Raw genomic sequence first — 25,267 nt, 5'->3', positions numbered from 1 at the left:
GTCGAAATTTCACGTTTAATTGAAACGAAAAAATGGACGATCATTATATTATACACAATGCAACTGTTTTTTTGCATTTATTTGTATCCTCTCTTTGTAAAACAAATAACAAATACAAATCTGGTTTATGGTCAGAAGATATTGTATTGCTGGTCCTTTTATTATCAGTATAACAGCTTCTGAATCTGTGCATGTTATGTTCCCCACGCAAAGGCCACTGTCTGCATTCTGCAAGTATGATCAGCAGGTCTGTACTCCTTTGTGGTGCATAAGGCATTTACATTTTCAACCATCAACAAAGACATTCTAATTAACATGACTTATTTTCAAAATACCAGAGAAAGGATATCATATATTATTGACAAAGTCTCTGCACACAGCTACATTTAACCAGCATTACATGCAACACATAATGAACATTTAATAACATAATCAGCTCCTGGACATATGAGGTTAGAACATTTCCTCTCTTCACCTGACGCTAACAAACAAGTGCTATACTTAAACATTGAACACCAGGTCACAATTATGATGATTCTTTAGCTTGACTGTTACTTTCATTTCTACTCAGTATAGTAAATTTATATGCACACATGCATCTTTCTCTTCCGTCTCAGCAAAAACATTAAGCCCTGAGTCACAAAAGGCCACACCGACAACAGCAGCAATGTGCGTCCAGAGAAGTCAAATGGCCACCATTTCTCCTGTCAGCAAAACGGAAATGAAAAATATTAAAGAATTTTCTTTCCCACATTTATTTGATCAAAATACATAGTGTATGATTGAGAAACAGTTACAAGCAGCAATTCCTTCTCGAGACTGATGCTCAACAAGTCTGTCAGAAGTTTTACCTCAGCTTCTGCAGCTGTGAATTGTAAATGGGATCTCCATTGTGAATTTTGAGCCTTAAAATAAATATACAAATGCAGATAAAATAAAAACAAAGATACATGTCAAATCATGGAGTTCATTTTTATTCACTCATCATTAAAAAAAAAAAAAAACTATGGGTAAAACTAAAAGATTAATGCAGAAAATACTTTTCAGAATAAATTATAAACTGTATCAAGAAATTTAAAGTAGAACAACATGATAAATACACCAGAAGTATTAATCATAACTTCTGTCGTATACAGCAGTTATGATTAATACTTCTGGTGATCAACATTTTTTATATTTAAAGGTGCAGTGTGTGATTTTTAGCGACATCTAGCGGTTCGGCTGCGCGTTGTACTGAGGGCTCAGCCCACTGCTCACCCCTCCCTTTCGAAGAAGCTATGGTGCCTGAAACTGGACAAACATATCGTCGTCTGAGACAGCAGAGAATAGCCAGAGTAAGCCAAGAGTGTGTAACATTGTCACTGTTTCTGTAACACAGTCCATTATAAACCACATCATGGATAAAGTTTACAAAGCCATAGTCAGGTGAGGATCAAGGGTCTTAATACATAATATAATAATAGTAATCAGCTGATTGTCTCACAAACGTAACCAGCACATTCTCCCCACATAGCAAACCCATAATACAGCGAGGGAGAAGAACCACATGAAACTATGCAACTATATATTGTTTCTAACAGTGTAGTAAAAGTTTAGCTGGCTAATATGAGCTGTTACTGTGGCTGAGCTGGTTAAAGCGTTAAGCCTTGTTTATACTGGACGCATCCGCATGAGCCCAAAGGTGCGCGCGGCAAAAATGACGTGATTGTAACAGCGCGCGCGCATCCGCATCCCCTAGACACCATTTACTACACACAATAGGCTTTTTTTCTCTGATTTTGAAACCTCTTCGTGATCGACTTAAAATGCTTCCAAGATCGACGGGTTGGTGATTCCTGTAACTGTTTTACGGTCAATGACAAGAGTACTAATCAGCTGTCTCACGAACGTAACCAGCACATTTATCCCCACATAGCAAAGCCATAAAACAGCGAGGGAAAGAATTAAGTTACATGAAACAATCCAACTACATATTTACACCACTGACAAGGGAAAAGTCACTACTCACGGTGTTTATGGCTAGCTTGTAGCTTTCTGCGGCTTCTCTTTCAAGGTAGTGACGAAACGCGTTCCGTAGCGCTGTTTGTTCGCTGTCGGCTACGGTAGAAACATGACGTCACAATATGGCGACCTTCATAGAAGGGGATTTCCGCGCCTATGTAGATATAAATGCCTCATTCTAAGGTAATAAAAACATTACGGTTTATTAAGTAAATTCTTTATACACCACTGAACACATAGTTATGGATGTCATATTGCATTTCTGTTAATAGATACTCAAATTTTTTACACATTGCACCTTTAAGCCATTTTAAAATTATTAAAACTTTGATTTTTATATTCAAATTCATATGAACTAAATTAAATCATGCAGAATCCTGTCTCTATTCTTTATACTGCTCAATTGTGATAAATAGCATGCACATTTTTGTTTTTTATTTTATTCAGCTTTCTTACATTTGAAGTTGCAAGACCTTCAACTACCTCTAGTCTCTCCATGACACTCTGCATAGCCTCTCTGAGTTGCTGTAAGGCGAGAATGATCTGCTGCTGCACCTGGCCGTCCTGTAGCCCGTTAGGCCCACCTTTAGAATCGTCTCCGCCCCCTTGCCCTGAACCAGCCCCTGAGGAGAGCCGCTCCGTCCATCTGGAATTGCGGTGAGACATATAACCTCGAAAAAAAACATAAGCATACATTATGTTTTTTTGTCTTCAACATGCTTTCAATATTGGGGACAACATCCAAACTTTCATCTGCACTAATAACGTGGCAAAGATAATTTGAGTGAATTCTGCTTCAGACCTGAAGACAAATTTCTTGTTATTTCTTGAGCACCAAATCAGCATATTAGAATGATTTCTGAAGGATCATGTGACACTGAAGACAGGAGTTAAGGCTTCTGAAAGTACAGCTTTGTAAACATAGGAATAAATTACATTTAAACAATTTCAATTGTAATAATATTTCACAGCATTACAGTTTTTACACTATTTTAATCAAATAAATGGAGCCTTGGTGCATTTTTTTTGTTTTTAAACAAATCTTACTGACCAAACTTTTGAACAGTGGTGTTAGTATGGGGATCTGGGGCCGTATTCACAAAGAATTTTATCTTACCACTAGGAGTGCTCCTAAATCGCACTAAAATATTTTAGCTAGGAGTTTTCTCTTAAAAGTTATTCACAACGCCTTTCAGACCTACTCTTAGTAAAGAAAAATGACAACTCCTAAACTAAGAGTGAGTCTTCGTTGCTATGGATGACGTCATTACTCATGCACGAGCTTGACTGAAGTGACCACCTTGATTGGCTGATGATTGTAACGCGGGAATGATTCCAAACACCTCCCCTATGATGATGAGTGACAGGTGACAGGTCTGAGAATGCGTGCGCTACACAAGTAGTGCGAAGGACGGAAGATGATGAATAACTGAATAAATAGCCTAAATGAATAAAGAGTAAGGAAAAACAAATAGCCTAGTAGCCTAATGAAACATATGGATTGATGCAATATCTTTGCAACATTATTGAATTAATCTGTCACTATGCCTCTGCCTACGTTTGCAAAGAGAAGAACATTTTAATTTGATTCACAATGAAATGTTACAATTAGTTTACATGCAGTGAGTAGTTTTGGTTGTTGTTGGTGGCGTTGTTGCATCCCTAGTTATGCCTACAATGCAAAATTGTTCCCTCGTGATTGGAAGCTCCTGTAGCCGCCGCATACGCATTTCAAAAAATCGCAACGTGAAATGCCACAAAAAGCGGTTTGTGAATAGGTCTTAGTGAGTTAGGAGTCCTCTCGACTTCTTTTAAGCTGTCCCAGACTTAGGTGCTACTTTTAGGGCTAAAATGCTTCGTGAATTACTCTTAGTCAAAAAAATTAGGAGTCCTAAAGTTACGAGTGACACGCCCATTATTTTTAGGAGTTGCTCCTAAATTCGCCAGTTAGGAGCTACTTTTAGCCTTAAAATGTGTTGTGAATACGGCCCCTGGTGTTTGGATATTTTAAACACAATTTTATCAAATTTACCCAAAATATTGTTATATATGGGGTCACTTATAATAGTGACCTGAGGAACCCAGAGACGACTGGGTTTGTGGTTTATAATGTGGAGTTAAAAATCCAGATTTATCTCACCGAAAGGATCCCTCCTGTCCAGCAGCATTTCCTGTCTTTCTGTGGACCTTCTGCTCATGGGAGGACCATGCCTATCTTCTGCCCCCTCACCACCATGTCCAGCACCCATTTGAGTAACCTGAGAGAGAGGGCTGTAATGATGCTCCTGGATTCCAGAGGTCTCAGTCTGTGCATGTCCATTCTGGAAACTGAAATTACCACCTGGCATTGCAGCAAGCTGTAATGTCATAAAAGGTGTACAAAACGTAGGACATATATCATCACATACATTTAATTCAATTTACTCAAAGTTCAGACCATTATAGTGTCCAGCTGTTCCAATGAGTCACAGAAGACTTCACCCTCTGAGTCACTAGTCAGCCCCTGACCCTCAGGCAGAGGTGGCTCTACACACATATACAGCGATGAAAGAGAAGAAATACAGCACACACAATCTTAGCATAATTTATTACATATGCAACTGTAAATTTTTGAAAAGCAACTGTGGTAAGGCATGTCTGGATAGTGATCAAGACTGGTGCATTTCAGCCATAGTAGGCTCCAATATAATATCATATAAAGTAAAAAGTAAAATTGCAAGTATTTGTTTGTACAAGCCTAAAAAAAAGATTGTTTTGGTGGACTCCAAAATTTTCGGGATAGACATCCAACATTTATAGATAACCATTCCACTACCTGCGCTCTCAGGTTGAAGTTCATTGTCAGGGACCATCTCTGTGTCCTGCTGTCCAAGAGCAGGCTCTTGAGTTCCCCTCTCCACATCATGTTCAGCCAAACCATCAATTGTTTCTTTGGTATTTACATCTTTTGACATGAACACCAAAATCATAGGTTTATCACACAGAACTCATAGTATTTTACAATAATAATAATAATAATAATAATAATTCACACCTGATCTGAGAGATAAAACTGCCTCTGGAGGTCTAGGCATATCATGAATGACATGATAGAGATGTTCAAAATAGTGGAAAAAGGATGCAGTCTTCTCATTGATTTGCATTGTGTTTATTACCTGTTAGTGATATATATATTTTAAAAAAATTATATGGAAACAAAGCTTGGCCGCTCTGAATACCTATTTGCATGTCATCTACAGTGACATGAGAGAACATTTTCCAATACTTTCTTTTCCCTAAAGTTTATGAGGTTTAAATGAAGCTCTCACACCTCTTGTGCAACTTTCTTCATTTCATCCACATAAGCAGCCATGGCACTCTCTCGACTCATGTCTCCCAGCTGATTCCAAGCATCCCTGATACAAGACCAGGAAAACATTGCGTTAAAGTTTTTAAACAGTCCTTTAAATGGCTCTCATCACATGTACTTTGATTAGACACATTATGGAACTTGATGTTCAAAATTGGTTAAAACTTTACCATTTGTAACGGCCTATAGGGTCCCAGAATCCAGGGCGTGGCGCTGTACATTGGCCACTGACTGCCTGTTTGTACAGGCCATAAAACCGCAGCATCACTTCATAAGAGGGTCTGTAGGAACCTATAAAAGTGCAATTTAAATCCACCACAGGTGTCACGTGCTGCTACAAATAATGTGAATTAGTGTGATGTGGTGGAGGATATTTGTAACTTAAAGAAATGTTTGCAATTACAAGTAGTGCAAGTTTTACATCTTCTACAATATGATGATGTCATGTTGAATGACATTATCAATGTTATGTACATTCATGTAATTTTTGTCAATTGTGAGCAAAGCTACCATTTTTGGGCAGGGTTTGAATGACGTCGACCGCCGCCTGAAAGCGCCTTTGACAGTCCTCGGTCTCTGACATTGCAAGAGCTGGCATATCATACGGTCTCTATCTTTCCCACACTCCTGCTGCCGCATGTGCATGAACTGGACAACCTGTAAATTATATTTGTGACAAATGTGTCATTCTGCCATTCTAAACAATGATCAGATATCAAGTTTAGGAAGAAATTGTGCTCTCGGATTACTTGGACGACGGTTTAGAAATGATCAGATATCAAGTTTAGGAAGAAATTGTGCTCTCGGATTACTTGGACGACGGTTTAGAAAGCTTATGATAGCCCCTAATTGAACTAATATTATTATTTTTAGTCGTCCAGATTACTTAGATTTTCTGACCTCTCTGATTTTAGGTTATTAGCCAGGAGGTCAAGCAGTTAGCTAGGTTCAACTCACCTGCCCTGTACTCCTGCTGCCATAACACCCGAACACTATAATCGTAATAAAAACAATACTAACGTTGGAAACAGAGTTTATAAAAGCGGTTCACGCCTGTATGCTTCTGTTCTCTAATAGATCTTTCAACTTTTGGAATTTCGACAAGGAGTTCACTTCCTGGTTCTGTCACGTGATGGAGTATTCACGGTGATGATTGGTCTCTGTCCCAAAACGAGAACCAATGTCAGTAAGAGATAGACCAACGCTACTTTTGCGTCATCGAAGGGTAACGCCCCTTTCTGGGGGAAAACAAATGGATTCCTCTCGCTCTAGATCTGCAAAGGGGCTACATATGGCAAGCCGTTTTAGCATTTAAACCTTTGTTCTGACTATCTATAAATATATTTAAAGCTAGAAACAATTGTATTTTGATGAGTGATAATTATAATTCGCCTAGTCAGATTGACAATTAGAGATATCTGCAATTATAATTGCACTAGTAAGAAATCCGATTTGAGATAGCTGCTATCTGTAATATATTTTGACTAGTCAAAAATCAATTTAAGATATCTGTAATGATGTCATTGATATCTTTAAAAGACGCGTCGTTTATCCGCAAAGGTAATTAGAGATATCTCTAATTCGATTTCGACTAGTCACAATTGTATTTTAAGATATCTGAATTGTACTCGCTCCTAGTCGAATCCACTGTTGCTTGACGTGAAACTGCAGTATTTCACTAGCACCACCCAGAGTTCCTCCCCTCCTCCTTAGCTAACCGCTAACAACTTTAGTCTGCTTTTGTTTTCCGAGAGAAAAGATATGAAGTAGTTCAGGGATTATTAAACGATGGCGGCAGCTGTTCTAGACAAAATAGCAAGAAAGTGTCAACAAATTGAAAGAGCTCAAAGTCAGGGAAATTGTGGTGAGCGCGAACTTCGTGCGATAGATGACTTAAGAAATGCACAGAGAATTTGAGAGGTAGCATCCAAACTACCTATTGAGACGTATGAAGAATTGAACAGAAATCTGGATGAAATTCGAACAATGCTGTCAACGCATTTGCAGAGTGAGGGAACAACAGCTTTTTCCGTTTCTCGAAGGAGCTCAGGTGAGTTTCTGGTTTTTAAAAACTGGGCCAATGTTCTTTATCTGCAGTAACCGCATACACAAGCGAGGCATCTCGGAAACCTTGTTTTTGTCTTGTTTATGTGTTTGTTTATTGTCTGCTCTCTATTTTGGTCATGACGATAGCCATGGTAATACAACTGTAACTTTCCCCTCGGTCTGCATTAAAAGTAGTCTAACCAGTGTACATGCTATGTAACTATTCACTTACAAAATGAATACAGTTTTAATACAAATTCAAATCTATATACCTATTGTACATAATACATAATTAAAAGTATGACTGTACAACAAACTGTAAGCCTACATAATTTTATTAACATTTTAGAAGAAAATAAGGATTAAAGAGACAATTGTTTGAATATAATACTACTTGCCATTAGGAGCTACATGTCAGTAATACAAATATATGTTACTCTCAATTGCAGGTAGCCGAGGTAGACCAGCCATTCAAATAACACGTGACCAAATTGAATTTTTAATGAAGCAAGGTCACACAGTCAAGCGAATGGCAAGAATGTTAGGGTGCTCATCCTCATTTCTGTACAAGAGTTCAAAGCTGCTTGGTGTATCAATCAGGAGCAGAATGTCAGGAGTGGATGATGAAGAACTTGAAAATGTAGTGAGATGACTCCAATGCCAGTATCCAAATACTGGAAATGAGGTAAGCCCTGTTTGATTCCATTTTAAGGTCTGTCCTATCAGTTCATAAACTAATTATTATTATTATTATTATTTTTTCAATGCAACCATTTTAGATGATGCGAGCCTTACTGGTTGCAGAAGGATTGAGGGTTTCCCGGCATAGAGTTCGTGAGATGTTGGTCCATATCAATCCAGCGGCTGCTGCAAGGAGATGGAGTAGCACAGTGGCTAGAAGAGTTTATCATGTGCCCTGTCCCAACAGTCTTTGGCACATTGATGGCAACATGCGCCTCATAAGGTTAGTTTAATTGTAGTTTTTGTCCTGCTAATGCAGCATTTAAATGGTGTGACAGTGCGTTTCTGCGATACTAAATTATAGCCTAGTGTAGACTTGCATTATCCAATTTTGATTTATAGAATCTACATACAAATATGTTCACACACATGCAATTACCACAACCTAAGCAGCCATTGTAAATCATAATACTACAATAACATTATAACAGTTCACCATATCGTCCTGGCCTAAAACGACTAAATGTTAAATCATTAAGACATTTTAGATCCAATGACGTTTTGTAAAGCTGGTTTGAAAGAGTATGTACTGTGAAACTGTACAAATGTTTCACTTGATGCATTTATTATATGAATTATTAATACATAACATACAATTATTCTAAGTATAACACAGTGTAGTTTGTATTTTACTCCTATAATCCCTAATATTCCAGTTGTCCTTATGTTGCCCTACACTTCCCCATTTCTTGATTATTAGACCCTGCTTTTTTCATCATTTATTCATGTAAAAAAATAAAGAAAAAGATTTGTTCACAATTACATTTTAAGTGTCTTTTGTGACGTCCAGCATAACAGAAACTTGGGAACTGTAAAAAAATGGGACCTGTAGGACCTCTTTGTTCTTCACACTTTACGACCTATAATATTTAACTTACATTTTGTATTTTTATTTTTACTTTTAGATGGGGCTTTGTGATTCATGGTGCAATCGATGGACATTCCCGACTAATCACATACCTAAATTGCAACACCAACAACTGTGCCAGTACTGTGCTGTCTCAGTTTATTCAAGCAACATGCCTTTACGGTCTGCCCTCTAGGGTAAGGTCAGATCACGGTGGTGAGAACTTACAAGTGGCCTTGTTTATGAACCTTGTAAAAGGACTTCAGCGCCGGAGTCACATTACTAGGGAATCTGTCCACAACCAAAGGATAGAACGTTTGTGGAGGGATGTAATTTTACATGTGCTACAATCATTTTACAGCATGTTCTACAGTCTTGAAGATTCTGAACTGCTTGATCCCAGCAATGACCTTCACAAAGTTTCGCTCAGCATAGTTTTTCTTCCACAGATCCAAGCTAGACTACAGCACTTCAAAGAGGCATGGAATCACCATGCTTTGCGGACAGAAAACAATAAAACACCAATACAGATATGGACAGAAGGAATGCTGTCAATGATAGGAACTGACAGCCATCAACAATGTGTTTGGAGACGATCTTTACAGGCCAGAACATTTTATTGAACTCCTGGTTCAACATGGCATTGAGTCTTTGCCCACAGCTGAAAATGAAGACATCCCAGCTGTAACTGTTGAAAAGCCTCAAATTAACCTTACTCCTCAGCAAATGGAAACGGTTTCCTATGCTATTGACCATATTGCAGATTTGAAGCTTAAGTTTCAGGTATGTTGTGCAGAAATTGCTAATGTTTTGGCAAACTAGTGTTGCAGATTAGAGTGTTATAAAGAATGTCATTCTTTTGTAATATTTTAATATGTAAAAGGTTTAACTACAAGAATGCTCTGTTAAAGAATTAATAGATGCTTAGATGCTGACATTGAAAAAATGATTTTCTATGAAAAGCTGGTGTACAAGTGTGAGAACCTGAAGAAACAGTTAAAAATTAGCAATGTAACACTGTTTTTCCACAATAAACACGAACATGCATAATGCAGAACAATGCATTTTATTTTGCAATGGATGCACATCTCAAACTTTTTTGACTTCAAGGTGCTTGTTAAATGAAAGTTTAAATTTATAAAAGCTGTACTCAGTTGTAACTACCTAAAATTACTTTGTGTAAAAAAGTAGGCTAATATTAAAGCTTAAAGGGATAGTTCACCCCAAAATGAAAATTCTGTCAGTATTTACTCACCCTCATGTTGTTCAACCCCGTAAGACCTTCGTTCATCTTCGGAACACTTTTGTGTCACTTGGACTATATTTAAACGATGTCTTTAATAACTTTTCAGGGCCGGCAAGTTTCAATCCCTTAGAAGCCTATGGAGGAGTGATCCAGCTCTCAGATTTAATCACAAATATGGGCTCTGCATGATTCCCTCTGTCATGTAGGTCTTGAACATTTCATATTCTGTGTGTATTGGCAGTCGTAGTATAATGAGGCAAGTATTGGCCTCTGGAAAGATTTTCCTGTCTTGATGGAGGAACTCTATTTCTGGGCGGTGGGGGAAACCCAGAGGTGGCACTGTGGAGGCTCCAGTGACAAACTCCATTATCATCTCAAGAGTGACTCCATCAGTCTCTCCCTCTGCAAAACATATGTACAGAAAATCACAAAGTGACAAAGTGTGTAAGTGTCAATGTATTCACGTGCCCTGCTGTACTTAGGAATCTCATGTACAGATGTATGTGTAGACTAGTAGAGTCACATAACAGCATCATCGCAACATTAGTGAACCCTGCTTTGAGTGCAGTTAGGTTCACTTCGGTTTTGTGGAATCACTGGCGCTTTAGTCTATATGCTAATATTTGAACATCGTTTTTGTGTATTGTGGAATTCTGACTGTGTAGTCATTTTCTTACAATTTTTTATCTTCTTTGTTTTTTTTTGTTTTGTATGTACTTTATCTTGTATAGTGCTATGGACCATTTTATATGTATGTCCTGAATAAAGAAATGATGATGATGATGATGACAAACCTAAAAAAGACTAACCTATTATAAAATGTGTGGTACATGCAGTTATTTCACAGCGATATTTTGATCTAAACAGAACATCCAGTCTGTCTAATTATGACTACATCTAGCTGCATGGTTTCTATATTTTGTCTGATTACAAAAAAAATAAAAAATACAATCCTAAGTATTTGTTCTGCATAATGGTTAGATTCACCACAAATAAGATACTTTTTCATTTCAAACACTTGTTTTCTTCAAATCGAAGTCACTGTTTTTATTAAGTACTCTTTGTTTATAGAGGACCAATAGCATAAAACAAATACAAATGACACATTACAAGAGATTAAAAGCTACATAAAGTAGCGTTAGCATTCTAGCTATTAATTTAATTGCATGTGTCCTGCTCATAATGAAACAGTCTGAATATAAATATTTACTGTAATTGTAGTGATTCAGGACAAGGTCACAAACACAATTTGGAAAATGGATTTAAGTATTCACACATTATACTGTAGAAATTGTAAACATTTTGAATTTTTTTTTTTACATGGCATACCTTTAACATTACATAAAAACATGTCATACCTTCAACATCGATCAACCAGTCCCTCCAGTAGCATATGGTCTGGTTTTCCTTTGCCCTTCTTCTGTTGCTGCCTTGTGGGGAAAAGTTCACATAAAAAAGACTGCAGAGGTCCTTTGCTTGAAGGGGTCTCTGCTCATTGACGAACATGTCATAAAAAAGTGCAGGATATTTCTGCATCTCTTCCAGCAAACCGAGAGTTTGCAACCCTTCTGAAAACCTGCATAACAAACATAGCAGTCAATGGAAGTTTCAAGCTGATGATAGTTATGTTGTCAAAAAGGAAAGGCTTAACATTTTACTTCACCCCCCAAAAAATTCAATTCTGTCATTAATTATGACGGTCTACCCGTAAGACCTTCATATACTGTATGTTTTCAACACAAAAGGTGTTCTATCATGACAACTCTCAGGAGATGTTAGCATGGTAGTATCTTTATTTGTGTTCTGGAAGTTAACTTAAGTCCTGGGGTGTGGAAACCCATGCGGGTGAATAATTAACAGCAGAATTTCAATATTTTGGGCAGACTAACCCTTTAAATCACTTACTGGTCCAAGGCAGCTCGCAGTCTCCCATTCACAAAGAACTCTGCAGCTGACTGGATAAGAGAGTTCCTTTCTGTCAGGTGTGATGTATATCTCAAGGCACCAATGATACTTAAGCTGTTTGCTGCTTCTGCAATGGCACAATTTGCCTCCTGAACAGTTGTTGCTTCCTGTATCTAAAACAGTTGCGAAAAAAGCTATTTTACAATTGTGAGGAAAAACCATTTGTATCGGCACAGAATGAAACTGTTAAGCAAAGAGAACCGTTCGGCCTGATGATAGAAAAGCAGCTCTAGATGCCCTGTGTTCTGTATGACACTGATGCCTGCTCAAGCAGAGCTGAGCAACATGTACCCATCAACTGTTTATATATGTACTTTGAAAGCTATAGCTCACAATTAGGGTAAGGGGCATTACATTTCTGACACACACTTGTGGGTGTTTGGTCAATCACAATGCACATAGAGGAGCTAAAATAATGCACTGCATATGAAAAATAATGTGGTTTTTTAACGTTGAAGCATGTCAACACATTTTCCAAATACACAAAATAATGATCTTTAATAATAGCATCATATAACACCTTTAAACAATTATTTAAATTCTCAAACATCTCCGTACCTTGATTAGTTGCTCCCTCAATGTATGATCTCCAACCTCATCCACTGAGGCAGAGGATGTTGGCATACCACAGATCTGCTGAAAAAGCCTTTCGGAGAAGAAATGTGGGCCAACTCCTCCATGGACGACACACATAGCAATCATCTTCCCCACTGATGCATACAACCTATTCTCCAAAGCTGAAGTAAAACAGAAGAAATATTGATGTCAGAAATTCCTACAGAACCATTATAAATACTTTTAAAAGTTAATATTTTACACCTCAGTCACCCCTGGCTTAATTTTTGTTATTAGAATTCAGGAGATCTGTTCATAATTGGACAATTTTAAATGCAAGTGAAAACAGGACTGTCATCCTTACATTCTACAGTCTTACATTTCTAATGTAACAGGAAAACTGAGACAATTTTTTAAACAGATTCATCTTTTTGACTCTTTGTAGGTCTCATCTTTGTCCAAATTCTTTTTTCTTAGAATTGCATAATATGAACTAACAACTGCAAGTTATATAATCAAAATGGTGTACTATAAAGTCATGACTGTGAGATATAAACTTTGTCAACTCTATAAGCTATATAATCACAATTGCAAGTTTATATCCCATAATTCTGAGAAAAAAATATTGCACAATTGTTAGGAAAAAGTCAGAATTGTTAGATAAAAAGTCAGTTACCTTTTTTATTTTGTGGCAGCTTCCACAAAAACATCTTTGCATATGAAACAGTTATATATACACATGTGTAACTTGAATACTTTACACATTTTTATTATAACAGCTGTATAGATTAACAAAGTGTGAGGTGTAGATTATAGGATTATATTTAGATCTACCCTCATCACCTGAAAGGTTGCAGGAAAGAGCACTGAGCATTGATCCAAGTGAATGCAGTGATCTCATCATTGCAACATGATTTCTGCGTTCTCACAAAATCCTTTTATCATAACTAATAGCGCAAACAAGGTGTAAATAGCATGAGACATATAGTACAGTGTAGCACTGTCATTATAACAGTTTACGAGTCTGGATTCAATAAAACCTTTTACTGGACTACCAAGTTAGATATTATTTCTGAAACAAGCAGAATGTTTTAATAGTACAATGTGAAACTTAGGAAATTTGATTTGTCAGTTTATGAACCCTTAAAAAAATACAAACACAAAAGACTATTCGACTGTTAAGGTGGAATCCAAAAAGCATATTCTGACCAGTAGTGGTGGGAGAAAAAAAATTGCAATTTTTTCCATGGATACCGAATAGCTGAATAGCATTACAACATAACCTGACACAAAAGCTTTCTGTTTTAACAGGAGTACTGACCTTGTGTGTCTAGAGCCAAACTCCGGTCTTTCTCATGGCCCTGAAAGACATTTGATTGATGGATGGCCCGCATCAACAACCGCAAGTATTCTCTAGTAGGGCCGCCTTCATCTATTGCCCCTTCCCCATTTTCCTCAGCATCAACAAACACTACATCTAATTTTGCTTGTGGGTTGAATCGTCGCCGCTTGACAGCTTGCAGGCTGCACTGTAGTATGTTTTTTCTGAACACATTTATTTGGTTTGCTGTTGGGCAAATGTTTCCATCAATTGTGCTTTGCAGTTTTTTTAGAATGGTCTGTAGGTCAACCCTGCAAGAGACAAAGATTGGATTGTTTTTAGTCAAATGCTGAACATTATGGTATATTTTAGAATATTGCTAGTTGCATAAAGCCCCGCTCACACATGCAGGGACTTCCAGTCACAAAGCAACCTCATCCCATTATTTTTAAATGAAGAGTTGGTGGCTTTGTGTGTGTGTGTTTATGTTAATTTGCAAATGCATAAAAAGTATTTTTTTAACTGTAAGTAAATAAGCATATATAGGAACGTACTCATCTAGGGCCACAGACCTCCCTTGATCTATTAGGGATAGATCTACAATGTCTGATTGCTGGGGAGATGGAGAACTAAGTGGTGTCTCTTCATCAATATCAATGACAATTGGCTCTTTAGGTTGGTCTTCAAAATTAAAATTAATGAATGGAGTCTGGGCTGTGAACAAAGCCACAGAAGGCTGTACAGAGGGCAGAGACTGGACTGGGGATAGAGCGACTGGAGACTGGACTGGGGATAGAGCGACTGGAGACTGGACTGGGGATAGAGCGACTGGAGACTGGACTGGGGATAGAGCCACTGGAGACTGGACTGGGGATAGAGCCACTGAAGACTGAACAAAGGGCGAATCCACTGGAGGCTGGGCAACATTTACAGGGTCACAGTCTTTTTCCTGAAATGAAAAGAACACAGAACTATAATCACAAAACTGTGATTTAATAAGTAGTGTTGAGTTAAAATTGTTGATTTCTCAAATTTAATCAATTCTCATTTAGACAATCTGATTCTTAAATCCCAAGAATCAACCTTTTACTCTATGCTGAGTATGCTCTATTCTGAGTTAAGCTTGAAGCACACTTTATGACTAGCTGAATCATTCTAAGAAGGAACTCAACACATTTGAAGACTATATACTTACACTGGAAAAGATTCCAAACACTTACACACAGACATTAATGTAGACTGTAATCACAGACTGAACACAACTATACTGACTCTATACATTTGGGCATGATGAGTTATAATCTGTCATGTACTGGATTTTATTTGGTAAATGTGTTTCCATCTTAGTTTATGTGCATGTTTTCATGCAAAATCCACATAAAAATAGGTGGATGGACACATAGCGAGGTTTCAAACATGCGAGACCGATGGAGAGGGGGTTTGTAGTCACTAATAATCCAAATTTAAAATGATAAAAATGTTTATTTAATGTTATCCATGTTATATTTCATCTTAACTAACAATGTAAACTTTTAAAAATATCCATTATGTCATCAAGTTTTAAATGCATCATTATGCATGAATTCTAGAAGAGTCTTTAGACTTTAGAGTCTTTACAGGCTTTCCTGTAGCTCAAACAGTAGAGCGTTGGCGCTAGCAACGCTTATGGGTTCGATTCCCAGGGAAAGCAAGAACTGACAAAATGTAAAATGTGTACCTTGAATGCAATGTAAGTCGCTTTGGATAAAAGCGTCTGCCAAATGCATAAATGTAAATGTCTTTACATGCAAGACCCATAATTTGCAGATCAACATACTACTTATTTTCTCTCAGGCTAGTAGCAAATTAAATTAAATTAAATGTGGAGGATATTAACTGTGAAAAGATGATTGACAGGCCAGTTTAAGGTGTCCGTTAAAGACACAGTTTTATGACTGGATAGTATGTCCCAAAGCTTGGCTACTCTTGTCTCAAACACTCAAAAGTATGTACTTTTTCTTCAAAAAAAGAGCACATACTTTTAGGGCATGGAATAAGTAGGCAAACTGGGACGCAGGGATTCTTAACAAGCCTTAAGATCAAATTTAACAGGGACAATCAGGCCAAAAATGATGATAATTTATCAATAAAAGGTAATGCATATGGCCAAATCAAAATCAAAAACTTGCTCAAGTCATACTGTGGTAGTAACTTACCAGATTATCAAAAGGTGATGTCCAAAGGACATACAATGTACAGAATGGTTTGATTCCATGATCTGAAATTGACCCAGTAGAAGTGCTCTCTATAGCATTTGAAGAAGTAGCTTCTTGGATTCTGAACACCTCACTGGCCATTTCATCTTTTCCAATAAAATCAAACAAGACCTAAAAACAAAGAGCCCATGATGGCAAATATTAATAAAATAAAGAAATTTCCTCCAGAAATGAGGAAAAATAACTAAATAAAACATCTATGAAAAAAAACCTTAATCCTTCTTCAAAATGAACGTCTTACTTGAATTGGATCAGACATGATGAACTTCCTCTTATTCACATCTCCATTTAGATATTTGGCTTTCAGATATTCTCCATCTAGAGGTTCAACACGGGCTGCCATTCGCTGGCGCCTTCTGTCCTGCAATACCATATATGTAACACACATTTTTGTTTTAAACAAAATTGAACCTTGGCAAGCAAACTGCGAATAGTCAAAAATTACCTTTTCTATATCTGCCAACAAAGAAGCATTATATTCTTCATCTTGCTGGGAACGTACAGCTCGCCACTCCTGAAGGAAATAAAGTACAACTATGAGTCACAAATCAGTCATATTTACAACCATTGACAACATCAAAAATAACTTCACTCACACAGAGATTTACAGATTCTGTAGTCTCAGCACTGAAGGAGGTTTCATCAAGTGCTGTAGTGCTGGATGACTGTTGTGAGTTCTGGGGAATGGCTGCAGATGGTGCCATTACCTAAGAGAAGACAAAAAAATATAATGACAAAGAATTTGTTAGAGCCACTGCACAGTAAAGAAGTTACTTGAACTGTCACCTAACATTAAATGTGCACTGTGCATAAACATATAATTTATATTAAGGCTAAATGAAAGGCCAATTCAACTGAACATGTCTTAAAGAAATGGCTCGTTCATTTGTACATCTAGGGCCAGATTTACTAAACAGGACAAATTAGCATAAAAACACAATCCCATTAATGCACTGATGGATTATACAGTTCTGTGGGTGATTTACATAAAATTACATTAAATAACTTCACTCACACACAGATTTACAGATTCTGTAGTCTCAGCACTGAAGGAGGTTTCATCAAGTGCTGTAGTGCTGGATGATTGTTGTGAGTTCTGGGGAATGGCTGCGGATGGTGTCATTACCTAAGAGAAGACAAAAAAATCCAATGACAAAGAATTTTTGAAGAGTTACTGCACAGTAAAGAAGTTACTTGAACTGTCACCTAACATTAACCCCTGGTTTCACAGACAAGGCTTAAGGCTAGTCCCAGACCAAAATGCATGTTTGAACTGTCTCAACTGAAAATATCTTGCTGTGACAGATGTTAAAATATGTCAGCTCCATTGTTCTTTCACAATATGCACACATGTGACATTTTCTTGCACATCATTTTAACTAAGGCCTATTGGCTTAAGCTAAGGCCTGTCTGTGAAACCGGGCCTTAATGTGCACTGTGCAGAAACATATAATTTGTATTAAAGTTAAATTAAAGGCCAATTCAACTGAACATGTCTTAAAGAAATGTCTCGTTCATTTAAACATTTAGGGCCAGATTTACTAAACAGGACAAATTAGCATGAGAACACAATGCACTGATGGAAGTGTAAAGTTCTGAGAAGTACTAGTACATTGACGAACATTAGTGAATCACATCATAAAGTTTGGTTATGACAAAGGAGGGTTGTGCTGGAGCAAAAGTAAATCTGGCCCTTGGACTTTGTTTAACATGTAGTGAAGTCATACCTGTGAAACTTCAGCTCTTGGGACTATATAGAGCCTGCTCTTTCCAATTGCTTTTTTTAGGTCTTTCACACTATTTGCATGCACTTTTTCTATCTTCCGTCCATTTCCTGCTCTTGCCAAATAAAAACCTATTAAGTTTAAATTCACAGTTGGGTAGCATTGGCAGACAAAATTGTTCAATTAAGACAGAGTCCAATTTAATAGAATTTTTGATCGTTGGATTCCTCTCCCGGTTGTTTCATGCAGTGGTCTGCCTACAAAATTGAAAATACACATAAGCAACATAAAATAAACAACAGCTCATCAGCTAATCATATACTGTATGTAATAGATCAGGTTTAATATATATGGTTAACAATAAGTAACATTTCCTGTTTTTAAAAGGATTATTTATTTTCCTGTATTTAAAATACGTTTATCCCCACCAAGAAAATACAATAAGAAAGTATAATAAGAAAATCATTGCAGTGTAGAGAGCTCATTGATTATGAGTTTTCAAAGTGTACTACTTTGCATACCTCAAATTGACCTTAAGTAATAAACAGCTTCAATGATTATAATGCCAGCAATCTTTGCTCACTTTTTTAAGGTTGTATTAAGGTTTTTCATGCTACTAACTACAAAATAAAAAGTTTTTGCTTTAATAAACTCATTGAAATGTGCAGCTAAGTCCAAGTGACTATGATGACCATAGCAATGGATGAAACAAAACAATCTGATACTGTGTGTCAAATCAAATGATCTGTGCATTAAGTCTTAGAGTGTAAAAGCTAAATTATAGGAAAAAAAAAAAAGAGTTCTAAATACCTGTTTTTATGATCTGTCATGACAGTAATTTCTTTTTATGAATAAACAGGATAAGCTAATGTTTTGAGCAACCTCCATTACAAAATGGTTTTGAAATTTATTTTGGAATTACAATTCAAATAACACTGTGTTACATCTGAAATCCTTATGTATCAAGTATTTATTTACCCAATCCCATGTTCGCAGCCCGTTCAAGCTCTGTTGTAGATGGTAAAATCTCAATATCTGGGCCAGAGAGGAGGAAAAGGTGTATTTGCCAGACAGAATTTTCTTGCCTTCCCGGTGGTCCTGGCATACACAAAAATACACAGTTAAATAATATCTTAAACATTGGTAAATCACTCTTAATTATGCAAATGGCTACCATAGCAAAGCCCTACTTACTGTGAAGTCCTTGGACCTGACGCCGGAAAAGGCGTCTAGTTGAAGTAAGGAGGTTGTTATTAGTGTTAGCTGAGAGCTGCTGTCTGGCTCTTGAGATGCTGTTAAAAATTCTGTCAAAGATCACTGGCGGCATCTCTTGATCTGATGACATGGTAGGCTGAGAGAAACATTGCATTTGGAAGTTTAAAAAATGTTTTAATAGAAAATTAAAAAATACTTAATAAATTGCAAGACAGAAAACAATGTGATAATGAACCAAATTAAAATTAAACTTACATATTACATAGATTTGTGTGGATGAGCATGTACAGAATTGTCAAAAGCTGAAGCCGTGTTAAAATTATTCAAATAATTGTTTTACTAAATATATACTGGTTTAAAGTGGATTAAATGACTGCAGGTTTGTCTCCTTGGAGGGAGATGTCATAAATACAGATTAAACAATCACTGATTCCTCTTGTTCCTAAATCATATTATATTATTTACATACAAATGACATGTACTCGAACCTTTCAGTAATTGTATTACTCCTGTTTGGTTAAAAGGATCTTGTCCTTTATACACATTGTTCTAAAAAAAACATTTTTAATTCAAATCAAGAACTAATAGAATTTGTAACTGGCTTAAAACTTTTAGAAAAAAAATAACATACGGTAAACATACGTTTTCTCAAACGCATCTTGGCCAGGAATTCAATATTGCCTAAACTATCAAGATTTTGTTTTTCTGTTTTCATACTTGCTTCTGTCTTGAATCATGTCTGCACAGACCGATCAGCTTATGACATTAAAGTAAGCAACAGGAAAACAAAACCTGGATATTTTAGACGTAGAAATGGCCCGTAATGGTCACTCTACAGAACAGATAGCATAGCTGCTACTGTAACGCTCATTGCAAAGTGGAATTATTCACTGCCTACACCAGCACATACCTTTGCAGCAATATGCCACATTTTTATATTTAAAGATAAGAGAAAATTATACATTACCAGCATCGAACATGACGATGCATTGAGCCAGACAAGATAGCCATTTTATTAACATTGGTCAAAACGCTACAATAAATAACTTACTCGTTTACGTTCCTACACGAAATCCGAAGACATTTCCACTGACATGTAATGACTAACGTTAAATGGAGCAAACCCGACCATATGTAAACATGGATAAACATTTAAAATCTAAAAAATAGCCTACACCAGATAACTTCTGTCTGATATACCACTTTGATATTACAATTTATCAAACATTACGACAAAATGAAAAACATAAACGTATTTATTATGGGGCTAATTAGATGATACGACGGTATCTCTAACAACTTACCTTAGTAAACGGTTAATTGACAACGCAAAACACTCCCTTGATTTGCAAATAAAGCAGTTACTATTCCAGTGTTAATAACTTACACAGTTACTTTTACAGTAATTTCATTACCTGAAAACCGGGTCAGGCCGTTGCCGTTCTTCTGAGATTTTTTGGCGCGCTCCTCGAAGACAAAATGTTTAGAAAAGGCGGGGCTTAGCAAAGGGGTGGTTTGAGTACACAATTAAGATATCTATAAAATAATTTCAACTAGTCAGAATGTTCATTCAAGATATCTACACTGAAATTCTTCCTAGTCACAAAGCTAAATGCAGATATCTCCAAAGAAAGATCCTCCTAGTCAAAAAGCAGACTGATATCTATAATTAAATTGAATATATCTTTAAATGAGTTTTGACTAGGACGAGTTCCAATTCAAGATATCTCTAATTAAGTTTTGCCTAGTCAAAAATCCAGTTCAAGATATCTACAACTGTAATTTGACTAGTAATAAATTACTTAAAGATGTCTACATATGTATTATTGGATATCTTTAAAAACGATGAATTAATGATATCTCCAATTTGATTATGACTAGACAAAACCCAGTTAGAGATATCTCAAATTATAATTTGCACTAGTGACGACGATTCAATTAGAGATAATTGAATTGCCAATAGTGCAAATTATAATTTGAGATATCTCTAATTAGAAATCCAGCGGAAATAAATTTTTTACAGATATGTTTATTTACAATTTCTACTAGTCAAAACTCATTTGTAGATATCTGAAAATATTTTCCAACTGAAGTCAATGGAAGAATATGACTAGTCATAAAAGCATTATAGATATCTGTAATGTATATTATGACTAGTCAAATTAACATTGCAGATATCTTCAATGCATATTATGACTAGTCACAATCACATAGATATCTTAATTGCAATTACAACGAGTCAAAATTGCAGAAGAGATATCTGGAACTGGAATTATGACTAGTCAAAACTGATTTATGACTAATACGGGAAGGAGTATTTAATGTTAAAACGGCTTGCCATAGCTACATCTCTTATTGGCTGATCAACAAGCCTGTTAGGAGAAACTAGGAAGTGACGTTGAGATCTGCGCGAGATGGACGATGACGGGTGAACGTCAGCACAAACGGAATTTGACTCCTTGGGTGCTTCTCAATATCCCTCCTCATCTCCTCGCTCCTCTGTCCTCCATCCTATGACCCGGAAACCAATCAAGCACAGCCATCTTGAAGGACATTTCAATTCTCTAATTGCACCGCGAGGAGTCGAGGATCGAGAAGTGAGGAGGCTTTCGGAGGAGTTATGAGCGAGGATACACAGGTGTATCCTATGCGGAAGTGTTTTATTGACTAAACGTGACGCACGTATACATTCTCCTCCCCCTTCACATCGGTCACAATCTTTTTAATTTATAGTTTACCTTTGCAGTTTATATAAACCACACATATCACATATTTCAACAGGGTATCTTGCTTTATTATTATTCATTATGAATTTCTTAAATAAACAAACTTCAACAACATAAGGGCAGATCCTTTGAGCGCTGCTGATGACGCTGTGAAATGACGCTCGAGTGATCAAGTATTCCAATGTATAAAAAAAAGCTTTCATTCGATTCCTCCGTCCTCATTTTCTTTCCTTGCGTCCTTCCCTCACAACCTACAGGGGAGGAGCTGAGGCGCTAGGAAAGGAAGCGAGGAAAGGAAACGAGGATGCATAAATAAGAAATGAGAAGCACCCTGAGTCAGGTGGATCATGGCAACAGCTGGGCTGGGAATGGTCAGGAGATGGAGGAAGGTAGTGACGGAGTAGGTAGTGAGACAGGAGAGTTGGGGAACACTGGAGAATTGGAAGACAATGAGGGTAACAGTGGAAAGTTAATCAAAAGAAAAAGAATAATACAACAGAATGTGGTGAAAGGGCTTCTTTAAAGGATGATGGGGAACAATTTAAGGTATTTGTTAAGTTGGGGCAAGAAGGTACCACGTTCAGAGAGTGGAATCCGATACAACTTACAAAAGGTCTAAGTAAAGAAATTGGAGAGGTAAGGAGTTAAAAAATATTAAGAGATGGACAACTACTGTTTTTTTGTAAAAGCGAAGAACAACTCAAAAGAGCAGTTAAGATGAGTAAAATGCATGGTAAACTAGTGCAATGTTCAAAGGCTAATGATAAAAAGTTAGTTAGAGGAGTCATTACCGGCATTCCGGTAAATGTACAAACAGATGATATAATGGCAAACATTAAGCATGTTAAAGTATGTGAAGCCAAAAGACTCAAAACTAAGAGATTTGGAGACATTTGCGACAGCTTATCAGTTATGCTTACGTTTGAAGGGGAAACGTTACCAGATAAGGTTTTTGTTGGTGTTATGAGTTATGTGGTTAAGTTGTACATCCCTCCACCACTTCGATGTTATAAATGTCAACGGTTTGGGCATATCGCGGCTGTATGTAAAGGAAAGAAGAGGTGTAGTAAGTGTGGAGGAGAACATGATTATGATGAATGTGACAAAGTTCGCAATCAATGCTGCAACAACCCAGGCTCATTGGAAATACGTTACTCTGCCTACGTTTTTGCAAAACCTGAAATACGTACCTCCAGGTACGTTTCCCTGCACTTTTCGAGTGAAAAGTCCACAAGAGGCGCTAAGTGGTATCATTTTTTTTCTCCGTTCCAGATGGTTAAATAAAGGTTATAAAAATGACAATACCAGTAATGTTCAGACTTCTCAGTAGCCCTATACACTCATTTTAATATAAATTAGCAATTTTTTCCACGCTTTTGATGTGCCACACAGCCAAGTCTCATGGCAGTTCGTGATATGGTCACGTCATTTAATCTACTGGTTCGTGATACTGACACGTTTATTTCGTTATTTTCGTGATATCAGCATTTTTATTTATTTATTTTTTTACTAATGTAATGCACGATTCTTTCTGCCAGTCGGGCAGCTGTTTAATCGACATTTATTCACGATATCTTATCATGTTTAGGCTTATATATGTATTTATTTTAATGTTATTATTTCGGTCTTATTGCCAGGGAAGCTGGACTGCTTTGCTGTTTATTGATTTAAAAAAAAAAAAGTATAAACGACTACACGAATTTTATCAGTAGGAAAGCACGTTGAAGAAGTCTCCTTCCGAACACATCGCGATATTTGGCATCAGTTCATGTGTGCCAAATGTTGGTAAGTAGCAAAATACACTGTCCTAATAATGTTTGATATAATGTCTTTTCTGATGGTCGAAATGAAATCAGATTATCTCATGTTCAGTCTCTGCATTATCTGTTATCTCCACAGAGGCTTTGCGTTTCATTGCTTTTTAATTCAAAACAAGGTGATTAAACACTATTTGTCACGTGACGTGCTATAGGCCTAGACCTTCTATCAGTTAATAATATTCAAATTAGGTTTAAAGTAAGTTAGTACAATTAGTTCCAAAGTGGTATTTGTAGTAGAATCACAGTAAGAACAACACTTACCTTGCTTTTACCACAGTAACCATAGTTTTACTGTGATAGGTGTGGTACAAGGACAGTAACCACAGAACTTACCATGCTTTTACCACATTATTTGTAGTTTTAATGTGATATTTGTTGTAAATGCATATTAACCACAACATTTACCATGCTTTTACCACATTTTTTGTAGTTTTAATGTGATATTTGTTGTAAATGCATATTAACCACAACACTTACCATGCTTTTACCACATTATTTGTAGTTTTAATGTGATATTTGTTGTAAATGCATATTAACCACAACATTTACCATGCTTTCACCACATTATAAGTAAAGAAATAAATTAAATAAATAAATAAAAATGCTGATATCACGAAAATAACGAAATAAAAGTTAGATTAAATACGTTTACTCACGAACCAGTAGATTAAATGACGTGACCATATCACAAACTGCCATGAGGCTGTGTGGCACCTCAAAAGCGTGGAAAAAATTCCTAATTTATATTAAAATGAGTGTATAGGGCTACTGAGAAGTCTGTACAATACTCATGTTATTGTTTTTATAACCTTTATTTTACCATCTGGAACGGAGAAAAAATGATACCACTTAGCGCCTCTAGTGGACTTTTCACTCGAAAAGTGCAGGGAAACGTACCTGGAGGTACGTATTTCAGGTTTTGCAAAAATGTAGGCAGAGTAACGGCATATCAGGGCTGTGAATTTAGTAAGAGAGACAAAGAGGTACAAAGGATCAAGGTAACTGAAGGCATTAGCTACTCTGAAGCAGTAAAGCTAGTCCCCAGAGTGAATGTAATATCACAACAAAGGGAGGGCATTGGAAATGACATAGTAAATGAAGATGATGGAAAGACAAGGAAAGACAATTTAGTTGTCAGCAAACATGATTTTGTGATTTTTATGGTTGAAATTATCAATTGTTCTGCACAGACAACGAGTCGTACCGAAAGGATTAAAATTATTGTGAAAGCCGCTGAAAAATATTTGGGGATAAAAGGAATGGTTTGGGAAACAGTTAGGGATAACTTAAGTACAGATACTCAGTCTACCCAGCACAGTGCTGGTGTAGATTAAATGGCGGTAAATGTTGGCATACTACAATGGAATGCTAGAAGTTTGATAGCAAACGGCCAAGAATTTAAGAAATATGTAGATGAGTTAAGAGAGAAACCAAATATAATATGTGTGCAAGAAAC

General features: G+C 36.6%; 2 protein-coding genes across 4 annotated transcripts; both read right to left on the bottom strand.

Annotated features, from left to right (window-relative positions):
- Nucleotides 1–124: 124 nt before the first annotated feature.
- Nucleotides 125–6,489, bottom strand: LOC143710234 (acyl-CoA-binding domain-containing protein 4-like). Of its 3 annotated transcripts, none has more exons than XM_077201235.1 (11): nt 6,308–6,489; nt 5,861–6,007; nt 5,521–5,641; nt 5,312–5,396; nt 5,036–5,156; nt 4,817–4,945; nt 4,439–4,527; nt 4,142–4,358; nt 2,485–2,672; nt 852–905; nt 125–704 (listed from the first exon to the last, which is right to left on the bottom strand). In XM_077201235.1, the coding sequence occupies exons 2-11, from the start codon at nt 5,946–5,948 to the stop codon at nt 582–584; spliced, it is 1,215 nt and encodes a 404-aa protein (XP_077057350.1). In that variant the 5' UTR covers nt 5,949–6,007; nt 6,308–6,489; the 3' UTR covers nt 125–581. The 3 variants fall into 3 exon arrangements, with proteins under 3 accessions (XP_077057350.1, XP_077057349.1, XP_077057351.1); XM_077201234.1 differs by having other exon boundaries at nt 2,458–2,672; nt 6,308–6,484; XM_077201236.1 differs by lacking the exon at nt 852–905 and having other exon boundaries at nt 444–704; nt 6,308–6,484.
- Nucleotides 6,490–10,396: 3,907 nt separating this feature from the next.
- On the bottom strand, nt 10,397–17,030 carry LOC143710239 (G2/M phase-specific E3 ubiquitin-protein ligase-like). The gene is made up of 10 exons (XM_077201243.1): nt 16,923–17,030; nt 16,772–16,840; nt 16,568–16,687; nt 16,267–16,437; nt 14,626–15,020; nt 14,072–14,382; nt 12,754–12,932; nt 12,136–12,308; nt 11,589–11,806; nt 10,397–10,632 (listed from the first exon to the last, which is right to left on the bottom strand). The coding sequence occupies exons 1-10, from the start codon at nt 17,028–17,030 to the stop codon at nt 10,397–10,399; spliced, it is 1,980 nt and encodes a 659-aa protein (XP_077057358.1).
- Nucleotides 17,031–25,267: the final 8,237 nt, after the last annotated feature.

The sequence above is a fragment of the Siphateles boraxobius genome, unplaced genomic scaffold, assembly GCF_051911475.1.
Source record: "Siphateles boraxobius isolate OS27281-9 unplaced genomic scaffold, OSU_SipBor_1 46, whole genome shotgun sequence".
Taxonomy (NCBI): domain Eukaryota; kingdom Metazoa; phylum Chordata; class Actinopteri; order Cypriniformes; family Leuciscidae; genus Siphateles; species Siphateles boraxobius.
The sequence above is the reverse complement of the archived record's forward strand: the minus strand, read 5'-3'. Positions and strand labels throughout refer to the sequence as shown.

Bases quoted from the DNA above. Each gene is read 5' to 3' on its own strand.
- LOC143710234 (XM_077201234.1), bottom strand. From the start codon at position 5,948: ATGCCAGCTCTTGCAATGTCAGAGACCGAGGACTGTCAAAGGCGCTTT. The intron at 4,528-4,816 runs GTAGTGGAATGG...ATATGTGTGTAG, and splicing joins ACTTCAACCTGAGAGCGCAG to AGCCACCTCTGCCTGAGGGT. The intron at 906-2,457 runs GTAAGAAAGCTG...ATTTATTTTAAG, and splicing joins AAGGTCTTGCAACTTCAAAT to GCTCAAAATTCACAATGGAG.
- LOC143710239 (XM_077201243.1), bottom strand. From the start codon at position 17,030: ATGGCACCATCTGCAGCCATTCCCCAGAACTCACAACAGTCATCCAGC. The intron at 16,688-16,771 runs GTAATTTTTGAC...ATGGTATTGCAG, and splicing joins TGTTGGCAGATATAGAAAAG to GACAGAAGGCGCCAGCGAAT. The intron at 10,633-11,588 runs GTATGACATGTT...TATGTTTTGCAG, and splicing joins CTGGTTGATCGATGTTGAAG to AGGGAGAGACTGATGGAGTC.